This window comes from Sturnus vulgaris, chromosome 3 (genome assembly GCF_052056855.1).
Source record: "Sturnus vulgaris isolate bStuVul1 chromosome 3, bStuVul1.hap1, whole genome shotgun sequence".
Taxonomy (NCBI): domain Eukaryota; kingdom Metazoa; phylum Chordata; class Aves; order Passeriformes; family Sturnidae; genus Sturnus; species Sturnus vulgaris.
Genome location: NC_142245.1, coordinates 58303 through 72100, shown reverse-complemented (window position 1 = coordinate 72100; position 13798 = coordinate 58303). Strand labels below are relative to the sequence as shown.

Genomic DNA, 13798 nt, shown 5'->3' with positions numbered 1-13798 from the left:
CAGTTAGCTCCAGTTCAGCTATTCAGGATGGTCTGCTTGCTGAATAACACTGTGATCCCAAATTCATGATTTAAAAGTCTATAGCTTGAATATATAGACATACATACACACATAAATACCATGAACAATGTTACCTTTTACTTTCTAATTTTTCAAGCTCTTCTCGTTGCTGTCTCTCGAATTCTAGCCTGATTAAAAAAAAAAATACAGCAAAAAGTTCGTTTTCTAAATATCACAAAAATAGGAAGACATGATGCAACTTTCTGTTTGTTTCAATGACAATGATACAAATGATATTTTGTATGACTACTTTCTACAAGAACAGAAAATATTTCCTTCATTAAGGTTACAAATTAGGTATCATGCTGACATGAGTATAAATTTAAAAAAAATTAATTTCTGGGGAAAAAGTATTTAAAAAGTCAAGTTAAGCAAGACATATAGATGATTAGCATAGCCTCTGTGAGTTAACTACATGCAGACATGGCAATCAATAAATAGAAATTTAATTTCTCTACCTTAGACAGATTGGTCCTTTTACAGGGAAAAGACTGCCATGGGAGGTAGGGGAAACAGTGATCAATTGAGAAAGGAATTGATAGAAAAAACATATTAGCAGTACAGAATACTTTAAATACTTTTAAATCAACAGCACTTTGTTTTATTGGAGGTTAAATTGGTTAGATTCATAGAACACTTATTACATCTCAGAAGAAGAATTCAAATAATTATTCTTTGTAAACACATTTTTCAAATGCTAATGACAGCTAAAGTAATTCTCTTCATCCTATGGTTTATTAACTTAGCTACTTCTGAGAAGGGAAAGGGGTGCAAAACTACAGTAGTGTGTGCTAATAGTTTGGCTGTTTCTTTCCAAGAAAAAGAAAAAAATCCCAAATATTCTTAGGATGTAATCAGTGGGGTTGAAAAACCCCAAACTGCACAGAATTCAAACCCGTTAATTTAAAATATATTGAGATTTTAATGTACTTAGTTTGACAAGGTTCTGAATAAGCATGGGAGAGCATTTCATGTACTTTTTTAATATCAGCTTTTATTACAATTGTACACAAGTATTTTTCTTAATTTCATTTGAAAGATTTATCTTTTACTTAAGGAACTTTTCAATACCAAATATTAAAAAGGGAGAAAGAACCTATATATGGATTAAATTAATCAACCAAATACACACATATTTAGGTATTTCAGGCTTGTTACAGCATAAGAATATGCAGGTTAGTGAAACCGTCCATAAATACTGAAAAAAAAAAATGCAAGACCGCACCACAAGTTAACTTCAAGTTTTTTAAAAACTACAGTTTAAGACATTGTCACCATAATTATATAGAGAGGTCTCTAAAAATAAGGAATTTTTAATATTTCTTTTTAAAGTCATAGAAATGCATACAACTGAAAGAAACTGTCCTTGTAAATATGCAAATAGTACACTATAATCTAACGTTACAAAGCTATTGTAACAAACTGTGATTCCTGCATGTTCAAGAAGCATCTTTCCAATGGCAGCAATCTGGAAGAATGACTACTTTGACAAATCCCGTATTTCATTTTTCCCTATTTCTCACAAATTCGTTAAAAAAAACCTCTTCTACAATCCCTAAGTGATTAGCCAATGTAAATTTATACCCAGATCCAGGCATTCAAGCTTCCATGTATCTGTCTCACCAAGAGTCCCATCACATATTCATTAAACTAAGGTGGGCACTATACAGCACAAGGATAGATGATAGTAACAAGGATAGATGATGCAAAATCTACAGAGTGCTGAAAGGGAACAAGCAGCAAGCTTGGGTGATTTCAGGAAACAAAAACTTAATCCACTGGTTAACATTTGCTTTGGGCTTTCCTTCCCCTTTTTTTTTTAAATTAAAGATATACCTCAAAAGTTCTCCTTTTGGCTGTGATCTGCTACCTGAAATCCAAAGCTTTTAGCTATCACTTCTTACCTAGAGCTTGGCTGATAAAATGCCATAATTATTTCAGTCCAAAATAATACAGATGCTGGGGAATACAGCTCGGCTTGTGGAAATGCAGGTTTCCTTTGAGTGCTATCAGATGTAGATCATCTTTGCTTAGACACTTGGCAAAGAACATTTTCATTGTACTCCCATACTTGGTTAAGCCACAATGAAGGAAAATGTTAGATCAGCTAACATGCAAAATCCAGAGCAAAACCTTGTGGTGTTTTGACTGTCCTATAAAACACATAATCTGGCAGATATATTTTTTATAAGCACAGAAATGGTAACTAACTTTTGATTGAAATCTAATACAAAGAAAATGAACCATCACAGCAATCAGTCTGGTATTAAAACAGATCAGTGATTAAAAATTCTGTGATTTTCTCTTTGAGGATTTGTCCCTAAAACATTAAACAGTGGCGTTATGATAATCAGTTTTATCTTAGACTGGGACGATGGTGGAGCTGCCCAAAAAGTTGTTCAGGAAAAAGGAGTGAATTGTGCAAAACTGGTTCTTTCTTCAGTGAAAATGGTTCTTTCCCAAAGAAAAATATGGATCATTACCACTCCAGTCAACAGCCTCCAAACGCAACACCGCAGTGTTTTAAAAATGCATGTTTAATGCATTTGAGACCACTAAATACTTGTATGAAGACAAGAGTTACTGCTACCTGGAGATGCCTAAGATGGTGTGAGCTCCAATGAAGGCTCTCCAATAATGACGTTATACACAGTGTCTCCATTCTCTCAGGTGCTCACACTGCAGCCTTTCTTCTGCAGGGCTAAGAACGATGCCAGTCTTCCTTAGCTGGCTTGCCTGTTTTCTTAATATATTTAGGAACTCACCAGTTTTGAGACCTCTGGAATATTTGCTTCAAACTCACTGTGGGCTCAAAGTTATTTCAGAACAGGAGAGAAAGGACAGGCCTGACTGGAGTAACCTTGCTTCTTTAAAATGCTACCACAAAAAAAAAATCTCAGCATCACAAAAGAAAAAAACTAAAACCACAGAGGCTGTAACAGATCACTGTCAATTTTACAAAGCACATCTGCAAGACTGATGTTTCCGTGTTTAGTCTATCCTAATAAAAATCTTTTTCACATAACCTCTATTCCCTTTATTCATGTGAGCACTACTGTGAATAGAAAAGCATATTAGCTTGAAATTAAAAAGAAACACACAGATATTAAAGACCAGAATCTACCCTTTCTTCTTTTGTAGATCTACCATAAAAGAACTTAATCTGATCAGTGTTGAATTAAATAGACACCATTTTCCCGGAAAGTGTGTCATATCCAGTGATAACAGCAGTGTAGATAAGCTGCAGAGAAAGGAAGTCAGTTCTACTAGCTCAGTACTACAGTAGCTTAATTTGCAGAGCACAAAAGTGCAATCTGATACTACATCTGAGTACTGGCAGGACTACAGAGATGTTACAATGCCGTTCAGTACACCAATTAATGAGATTAATTTACAAAAACAAAAAAAAACAGAAACAAAACCAAACCAAACCCCCCATACTGAACTGTCAGAGACTGAAGTAGTTCAGGCCTCAAACATTGATACAAAGTTTTGCAGGAGGTTTCAGGTGTAACCTCTGGTCAGAGGCACTGAACACCCATCCTCCCTTACACAGACTGGCCCAGCTGTGGAACCCCCAACCTCACAGGCTACATCCATGGGACACTCACATGGCAGTCAGCTGATGGGATGTCATAATCCACCAAAGACCCCCCAAAGTGGCCCCCTCCAGAGTCATTTTTGAAGCAAACTCCCCCCACCAGGGAAATGCTTGGCTTTTCCTATCTAACCTGAGCATGTATTAACCCACTGGATTCTAGGCTTTTGGGGGGGACCTTCACCACCAAGAAGACGAGCTCGAGAGGATCAACAGAGCATCGTTGGGATCCATGGAATGGTGATATTTTCCTTATTCTGTCTCTGTCAAACCCCTTCTGTCCCCCCCACCTATTTTCTATTTCTTTCTCTCTCTTTCTCTCTCTCATATTTACTATCAAATAAAACCCATACTATTGTCACTGGCATATGGTCTAGTTTGCACCTTAATTCGGGCAGAGGCCGAATTTCTAAGAACTTTAATAAACAGATCATGATATAAACCCGTGACATAAACCCAAGACAAGGTTTCTCATCAGTAGTTTTACAGTTACAGTATCATGTAAGAAAAGGCTAAGAAAAGGTCCACAAATGAAATCTTCTGCATAAATCTACATGCTAAATTCCATTTTATCCAAAGCTTATTATCTGAAGCAGTGTTCCATGACACTAGATTTAAGACAAAGACTGGGAAGAAGGAGAACAAAGAATTTTGCACATTAAGCCAAAATTTTATGCAACAAGATTGTTTCCCACATATGGGAAATCAACAGACAAAAAGGCACACACAAGAAAAGACCATCCATCTGAAAACACTATTAAGGACAATGCTGGTTTTCACATGGAAAAGATACAGTAAGCAAGATCCATCATGTTGGTTTCACAACTGAAGGTAATACCTTACAGGCTCTTCTGCCATTAATTGATAAAGATGCTGAATCTTACTAGAATCTTTATTGCAACCTACAAAAATTGCAAATTTAGCTACCTCTTTAGGTTATTAATACTGAAACTGGAAGAAAAGGTTAAATTAACAACAGGCAGAATGCTAGTCAGCCACAAAAACTGCATAGAAAAACCCCCAGAGGGCCAGCTACTGAATCTTGGACTGCACTGGTGGTCAGCAGTATAACACCATGTTGAGAGAAAGTGATACTCCCATCTATTGCAGGAAAGGGTCATAGCATTGCTCCTGATAAAACAAACAAATAACCAATCCCCAACAAACTAGATTTCATGTAGGATATTCTTTTCCATTCTGCACTTTTCCGGAATGCAAGATGCTCCACCTCACTTCTTAGGTAAAATTACCCTGCCTTTGATAATCAGAGATATGATTTATTGAATGTTTCAACCAGGCTGAACACAGTCACCACTAAGAAGAATAACCACTGTAGCACAGCACTTGCTTGGCAGTATTCTTAGCTGGAAATAGATAGTTTGGAGTCTGCTTTATTCAAAATGTATTTAACTTGCATTTATCCCAGCCCCATTACCCTTAAATTAATGCCTTCTGAACAATTATCTCTTTGTGACAACCTCACCACACAATCAGAAAAATTCCTGTGCTGTTTCAAGAGGGGATGTTAAAAAACAGCATTAGCATCAACATGAATAATTTTAAAATTGTCAAGGTACTCCAGCCTAAGCTGAAAAGCTGCTGTTGCCGAACTGCTGTCCATAAAGATGTATCAATTACGGAAGGTGCTTTCTTCTACCTGCCTTTGCAGCAGCATAAAAGCAGACAGAACAGTAACATTTGAGGTTTGGAGTTTTTTGCAGGGTTGGGGTATTTTTGATGGGTTTGGTTTTTTTGGGGGGGAAGGGGACATGCAGATGTTTATTTTTTTTAAATCACTGATCTATTAGGACAACACACCTCCACACAGCATGAACCATGTAAATTCTTAGGTATGGTCCCACTTATATGAAATGTGTCCAGGGCTGCATCCAAAGCAGCACGGGTAGCAATCCAGGGAGATGATTCTGTCCCAAGGCTCTGCTCAGGTGAGACCTCACCTGAAGTGCTGTGCCCAGCTCTGGGGTCCCAGCACATCAAGGACATGGAACTGTTCAAGTCCAGTCCAGTCAAGGGCCACAGAGATGCTCAAAGGCCTGGGCACCTCTTCTATGCAGACAGGCTGGGAACTAGGATTGCTCACCCTGGAGAAGAGAAGGCTCCAGGGAGAGCTACCTTCACCCTTTCAGTACTTGAATGGGGATGGGGACAGATTTCACAGCAGAGCTGCTGCAACAGGACAAAGGGTAAAGGTTTTACACTGAAAGAAGGCAGATTCAGAATAAATTTAAAGATGTGTTTTACAATGAAGGTGGCACAAATTAAAATTACCCAGAGAGGTGGTGGATGCCCTGTGCCTGGAAACATTCAAGGTCAGGCTGGATGGGGCTCTGAGCAATCTGGTCTAGTGAGGATGTTCCTGCTCATGGCAGGGGAGGTTGTAATTAGGTGACCTTTAAAGATCCCTTCCTATCACATTTAGGCAAAACCTTACAAAAGAAAGGCCTTACAAAATCATGGTTCTTGTTACTCTGGCTAAGTATAGCTAACAGCTAGCCTGATAAATTCCCATGAGAAAGGAATTGTAACAGTGAGAATCAGCTTGCATATCAGTCTATTCCTGTGGGAACAGATTGCACCTGTGAGAAGAAAGACTCTTACCCATGAGAAATTGTTCTTTACCCAGGAGACAAGTATGTAAACATCGTTAGAGAAGAATGTTTTGATGGACATGTGCACTACCCCTTACCATATAAACATGAGCTGTGTGCAATAAAGATTCAGCATGGTGCACAAAGAAACAGGTGTCTCTGTTTCTACTGCGACACCTTCCAACTCAAACGATTCTATGATTCAGAAGCTTCCTCATTCAGAAAAACAAATGCACATTACAGCAAGTGCACAACAACTTCAGATAGGTTTTATTGCTCACAAACGAGTGACCAGGACTTTCTTATGCAAGCCTTAAGCAAAATCCTTTCTTGCGTTCACAAATTAAGCAGGAAAAAATATCTATTCCTCCAGGACAGTTCATATTTATTAAGTGAATACAGACTAGTGGGAGAATATCAAGAATCAACCCTCTGCTTATAGTTTTTAGTTTAATAAAACCCAGGCATAAAGGGTTCAGGAATTTTATGAATATTTCACCTAATCTCATTCTCAATTTCAAGAGCAAGAGTACTCTCACAATCATACCCAAGAAAGGAAAATTCACAAGAAGTGTTAAATGGGAAAAATGGCAGCGTTTTGAAAAATTGCCGCATACATTCACAATCTAATATTATCTATACTGTTTGATCTCCAGGAAAGCAAGGCAAGATGCAAACTGATAAGGAAAAAAAATAAGAAGAACTTGCAATCTACTCCATTAGAGACAATCAAGTAACTCTGCAGACTCTCCCTCTCTTTTTAAAATTTTTTTATTAAGTAAGTTTTACAGGAAAAATCCTTTCTGTAAGACAGGGATTTGGCATTATCTGAAGACAATTAGACTGCTTCAGCTGGGAAATCATTTTAAAGCACACCTCCAACTGGGCCTTGTTCATGCCATTATATTTTGCTGTAAATCTGAGAGATTAGTGAGGCAATGCTGAAACAATCTGTCCTCTATACCGACTGCAGAGTTAAGGTCAGTACTATCCAGTATAATGTAAATATTCATAACAATATTATAGCACAATAACATCATCAGTCAGGGAAAAGCCCAGGACAGCTCACCAATAACCAGAGGTAACAATAGCCGGGAATTTTCCCCAACTCACAGAAAACATAATATTAGCAACTGTCACTGAAAATTTTTAGATTCAATTATTTGAAAAGCTGAAGAAATAGAAAAGAATACTTAGACTGTGTTTTTTTTTACCTTCTTTATTATCCCTATCTGAAAACAGAATGCAATTTATTAGCAACCAGTTCACCATCATGAGATCTCTGTAAGTAGCTCAGTGGCAAAAGAGTAATATCCACATCTGAAGCAGTGTTATTAAACCCACTCCCTGTATTTCAGACACTGTTTAACTAGAAGTTATTATTACCACCTGTCCAATCTTCCTAAATTCTAAAGGATAAAGAGAGATTCCCAAGTAAAACTTGGGAATAAAGCTCCACTATCCAAGGATATAATTCAGTTTACAGCCAATTTTTCAAAAGCACATAGGTGCTTAAATTGCCTCATCTCATACTCAAAACACAGGCCCTTGCAATGGAAAAAAAAATTAGAATAAAACACCATCAGTTCTCTGTAAGTTCCTTTAGGAACAGTGGAAAAATCACTAAAAACAGCTTCTCTACCATAAGCATTCTATGTCATTGTAACTGCATAATAAAACTTTACCATATTTTAATTTGGCCACTTACTCAGAGGTACTGGCAGGGAACACAAGACATTAATTTCTCAGCCATTTTATGCTTGTATTGATATTATATGAACTCAAGAAATCTTAATTTTCAGTTCAAAATGCATTTTTCTCAGGAAAAATAGTTAACTTGTAATTCTGAAAAAAATACAAACATAAAATTTGCCATTCCATTATTTTGTGAACTGCTTTAGTCATAATGCTTCTGGAACATTTCAAACAGCTAAAATGAAGAATGATTGGAATTATAACAACTGTATTTTAGAATATACTCACCCCGGATTATAAAGCATAACTGCTGACAGATTCTCACAAGATTTAGAAAGATCAGTCATAGACAAACTGAAGGAAGATAGCAGTCCACTCTAACAACAGACCATAAAATAAAAGTGTTAGACAAGCTTCTACAAACTCTTATTTTGATGAAATATTAACTAAAGTACATGAAGCAAATGAAAAAAGGCATCGTACAACAATCAAGGCATGTCATATTAGAAATAAAATTGTGAAAAGGTTTACATTTACCCAACACTGATTTAGTCTCACCTTTCTTTTCTCTCTTAGCTTAGCAGCTTCTTTAGGGTGGTTAAAGCGAAACATGTTGGTTCTTCCAAGTAATATAACAGCACCTGATGAGAAAAACACACACCACTAACTGACAACATTCTGAGCTGAAAGTCCATGTAATTTTTCAGACACACAACACGTAAGCAAAGACTTCCATTAAGCATGAACAGAATGAAAATGCATTTTGACAAGTCTATAACCATGCATAGTCACAGCTACCTTAACTGATGCATACAGTGTATTCCTTCCTTTTCCTACTTAAACAAAATGTAAACAAAAATGAAACCTGCACATGTTCACACACTGCATGAATGACTGACTCACGGCCAATCATGTTCATGGAGTTCAGTTAAAGAATAAACATAGGGAGAGGAAGCAGCTGCCCCAGTTTTATCTATATACTCTTCAATAGTGATATTTTGGAGGCCACCAGCAGATGCAGATTTAACAGGAACATCCATAAACGTGACCAAGAACAAACTTGTCCATCTGCTACTGATCACTGGTCAGGTTTGAATCCAACTACACTAAAAGCTCCAGATTTCCATTACTTGTGCTATAACATTTTTCTTCTCCATGTGGAACACTGAAGTTTATTGTTATTCAAAACAGCATTATTAGACTTTAATACCCAACAGCGACTTTCTGATGGAAGAACCTTGAATATTTCATATTGCTCAATGCACATCTATTACTGTATTTAATCAGTTAAGGCATAGGTCACAAATAAAGAGATTCTGAGCAATTCTCATCATATTTTAATACACAGTGGTACCAAGATTAATACTTCCCTACTAAGAAGTATATTGTCAGTGATGTCTCACTACTGTCATAACATGGAAGTCTTCTAAATTCACCACCTCAGAATCAAGCATTTATCTGTCAGCTGGTACAAAGCATTTTTAAAAAGAAAAAGGACTCCATTACACTCATAGTATGAAAAAACTGTACTCATCACTACAAATTCTTACCATCTGATAATGACATGATGTCCTTAGCAAGGAATGCTTCTCTTAAAATCAGCTTAATTAATTCAAATTAGGTAATCCAGTCTTAGCAAATAAATGGGAAAAAGCACTAAAATCACTTCTTGCTTTCTACACAACGCCTCGTTTTTGGATCATATCTGCAGTTCACCTCAGTCACATCTCCAAAAACCTACCTTTCATAAATCTGTATGAAATTCCTTCAGTTACTTTCAAGTGCAGATAAAAATAATTAATTGCGAACATTCTTGACCACTTCACTAAGTGGAAACAACATAAATAAATTAATTAAATTTTCAGAATTAATAGTTACAGATATATGTCCCTAACTTGATAAATTTCAAGGAAGACAGGAGAGAAAGACTTAACAGGAAGCACATGAGAGTCAGTCCTAAATGACGGGTCATTTGAATAACTCCTAGGTTTCTCTTTCAAGTACAGAAGGGTTGACAGTTTGGCCCAAAACCCTGAAAACTTGTTCTAAGGTGAGAATATATTTAAGGCAAATGACAAACTGTAATTGTGAATATTAACTCAGTTACCTTCAGAAATCCTAGCATATGTTCTTACAACTAAAAAAATAATGTTAGTTCAGTTATATTTACAAAAACACCACATTAGCCAGAATTCACAAATGATCGAAGAAATCCATAGAAGGAAACAGCAATTAATTACCATGCCTCTTATTATTTTTAAACTCCATGATGGTCTAAAAATTTAACACATTTTCAAATGAACAGTTCTTAATGATGAACGGAAACATTTAATGTATCAGCAGTTATAATCAGTGTTACCTAAAAGTGGGTATTTAAAGACCCTGGCAATTCATGCTGTGAGACTAAATGCTAACATAGCTGGGATAAATGGATTGCACACGAGTCTTTAAACCAGTGATTTCATCAGTTTTGCACACCTAATGTCACGGTTGCCACCTTCTTCTCAGTCTCCTTACACACACAAAAGGTCAGCTTAGGCAGGTGTTTTTTTAAAACATAGCAACCCTTTCTCCTTTGAGTTGCAAATTTTTGTCTGAAGAAATTCCTGAGGGAAAAAAAGTCATGTTTCCACTTTTAACAGTACAAAAATCAAGTTGTAATATGCATCTGAAAGAGGGAAATAACATCCAAACTCCTCCTTTCTTCTGAGGCACACTGAACATTTTCTGCCTATAAAATGCAGCAAGATAAGATGGTTCATTACAACTCAATTTTTATTGTTTATAATGTTATTTGCTATTACTGTTTGCTATCAATGTTTCTGTTGATAAGAATTTATGCATTAGATTTACTCAAACCTAAGGCCAAGGGTGCTGGGCTTTTTTTCCACATATGCCTCTCATTTCGCATGAATAGGCAATCCAAAAAAATAGAAAAAGAGTCAATATCATCCCTCTACACCAAAACTCCTTGCTTTCTGCAAGCAGCCTTTATAGAAGCATTTGTTAGAGCTTAGAAAGGATGCAAGACTCTCCTTGTTTAACTCTTCTTTTGTTAGCCTAAGCTTACTCTGAAAGCTTTTCAGGGAAGTAATGCGAGATTGTTTTTCAGCAGCGGAGCTGTGTCAGAGCCTCACTCCTGAACAGGTCTTTTTCAGCTCCTTGCTAAATGGAAAGATATTCTGGGTGCTCCTGGAAGATTAAACATGGGGAAGCTCTCCTGCAGCACTCAGCAGCTCACTTCTCAGTCAGTCCTTTCCAGACCAAAACAAAGTAACTTTGTTCCTGGATGCTTTTTAATTTCCATTAAAGATTTTAAAGCTTTTACATTAAAATTGTAATTCTCTAAACCTCCTAAGGGTTAGCGTCCTCGTTTTTGTCATTTCCTAAAGCTGCAGCAAACAGATACTCCAGCTCAATCTCCTGCTGTACAAGAGAATTTGGTAGTTAGGACCAACCTGAGACTTGGGAAGAGGGGCAGGGATGTCTTTGACATTGTTTTAGTCCTGTAGAGATCTATATTCTTTTTCTCAGCATTACAGCAATTTGGCATGGAGTTCACTTTGTGTAAAAACGAACAGAATCAAAGGGTAACTATCAAATCATAACCAAGATTATGAAGTTGTTGGGGTTTAGGATTTTTCCTTTTGTTTCTTTCTCTTAAAGAATTCTCTCCCATTTTGTTGCTAAGAAAATATAACGACCAGTATTTAGGAGAGACAAAAGAGGTTGCCAAGCTCAGGGGAGGAGGGCACTGGCTGCACTTCTCTTGTCTGAGGGTTTCTCTCAGCAGAACACAGATACCAAAGAATTTGGCTGGGGAAAAGGGGGCTGGGTGCAGCTCCTAGGTCTCTCGGCTTCAGAGGAAAACAGTCAAGCTGCTGCTTGGGGGCGATGGGGAAGAGGACAAATCCATCGTCCCCGCCGGAGACCAGCCCTGCCCGGTTTCTCTTGCCGTGGGTGACTCCTGAGAGCAGCCATTGAACTAGGACCTTATAGGCACCCTGCCTCACTTGAAAAGGATCCTTGCCATCTGTTTGGGTGCCTCAGGGGAAAAGACCGGGACCTCGACCCCCTCCCGAGAACGTGCATCTTTCTGGCTGTGTGCGGCAGAGGAGACTGACTGCCAATGCCCACATCCGCTGCTTTCTGCTGCTGCTTTGGGCTTCTTCACTACACTCTAACCCACACTCCCTGCCTGCCAGGACACTCCGCGGCCCCTGCTACAGCTGTGGAGTTTCTGCTGCCTCTCGCTTGCTCCCCCAGGTGAGCCCACCCCGCAGTGCCAGCCGCCGCTCCCAGGTTCCTGCTGCAGCGCATTCTCGCTGCTCAGCCCGCCCGCCATTTCCGTGAGGGAGAGGCGGCCGAGCCCGCGCCACAGCGCCCCCTGCCGGCTGTGCCCGGAACTGCACCGAGGGGAAATCGCCTTCAAGGGTGGGAAGAGACTTCATTGGGATTTCTCTTCTTGTTTGTGTTGTTAGCATTGCTGTTTGTTTGCCGTGTTATACATACACATTCCAGCAAGCACCTGTTATTCCTTGTCCCATATCTGTGCCTGAAAGTCCCTTAATTTCAGAGTTACGATAATTCAGAGGGAAAGCGGTCATATCCTCCATTCCAAGGGAGGTTCCTGCCTCGCCTGGCAGACACCTGGCTTTCAAACCAAGACAGAAGTGGTTGAAATTAATAAAGAATTCTATTTTCACCACATGGCAATTCTTTGACAACAAAAACACCATGGGCTTTTCCTGGTGGTTTTGTAGTTGAGAAGACATTACATTAAAACTAATTAAACAATAATCCCTTTATATATGTGCAGATTTTTTTCAGTGTTCTGCCAGAAAGAAGCAAATAGGCTGCCTGAAAAATGACATTAGGCTAGGTAATACCTTGATTGAGATGTGTGGGTTCTGTAATCTGAATACCATTCACAGAACACTGTGCTCCGTTCAGTGGGATGAGGTTCACAGTACCATTGAGATTTTCAAAGATGCAATGCTCACTTTCCAGATCAAGGCCATGGAGAACTAGACACAAAGAAATAAGAGAACATAATTAGACTCCTCACAACTAGTAAGATTAACATGTTAATAATAATTTACTAAGAACACATTGCACTACATATCAGAGAGAATATTTTTGTTCTATTCTAGACAATGTTTTCTTCCTTCCTTTATCACATCCTGTATGCCTTAAATACTTATTGCTTTATTCTAGGGGAGAGAAGTGTGCTGGGTTGGGTTGTTTTTTGTTTTGTTTTTTTTTGTGTGATGCTGTTTGTTCCTGCGCTTTGATGCCTGGTAAGCAAATGCTCCTTTCTTTCCAATAAAAACCAGAAAAGTACAATTCACATATATTTGTAGAAAGAGATTCTTAGACCAGTTTCATGAGGAAATAATGAAAACTTGAAGACCTTAAGGCAATCATACTTAAATCTGAAAAGACAGGATATAAGATGGCATTGTAGACAAAAGGATGGCTGAAGTAAAGTTCTTATATTCTATGACATTCAGGGCTTTTATCAATCAGTTATGCTTCTTTCCATTTTTTCTTCAAATAATGTGTGATTATGTGCTTTGTTCAATAACACAAGGCATCCCAAGTTTGGTAGTTTCATGGAATTTATTGGAGTAATTTAAATCCAAGCAACTTTTGACCCATGAAAATATACCAAACTAAGCTGTGTGACTCTCTGATTCTCATCCAAGAATTAAAGGATGCGGTTTACTTAATGAAACTGCCTTCCAGGAACTTAGGCAACGCTTATGTGATAGGACAGTCCAGATCTGGCAGTTAGTTGCATTGGTAAGAAATCAAGAGGAAAACCAGTAGATTT

The 13798-nt window shown here is 38.0% G+C and overlaps 1 protein-coding gene across 4 annotated transcripts in view; it reads right to left on the bottom strand.

Moving 5' to 3' along the window:
• KIF16B (kinesin family member 16B) overlaps nt 1-13798 on the bottom strand; it is a 126216-nt gene that overhangs the window by 65509 nt on the left and 46909 nt on the right. The window contains exons 14-19 of one of the 4 annotated variants that reach the window (XM_088160721.1): nt 12852-12989; nt 9704-9787; nt 8521-8603; nt 8251-8339; nt 519-551; nt 135-188 (exon numbers count right to left, since the gene is read on the bottom strand). In XM_088160721.1, coding sequence (XP_088016847.1) covers nt 135-188; nt 519-551; nt 8251-8339; nt 8521-8603; nt 9704-9787; nt 12852-12989 — 481 coding nt within the window. The remainder of the gene's footprint in view (nt 1-134; nt 189-518; nt 552-8250; nt 8340-8520; nt 8604-9703; nt 9788-12851; nt 12990-13798) is intronic. The other 3 variants (XM_088160722.1, XM_088160723.1, XM_014895163.2) reach the window with 3 other exon arrangements.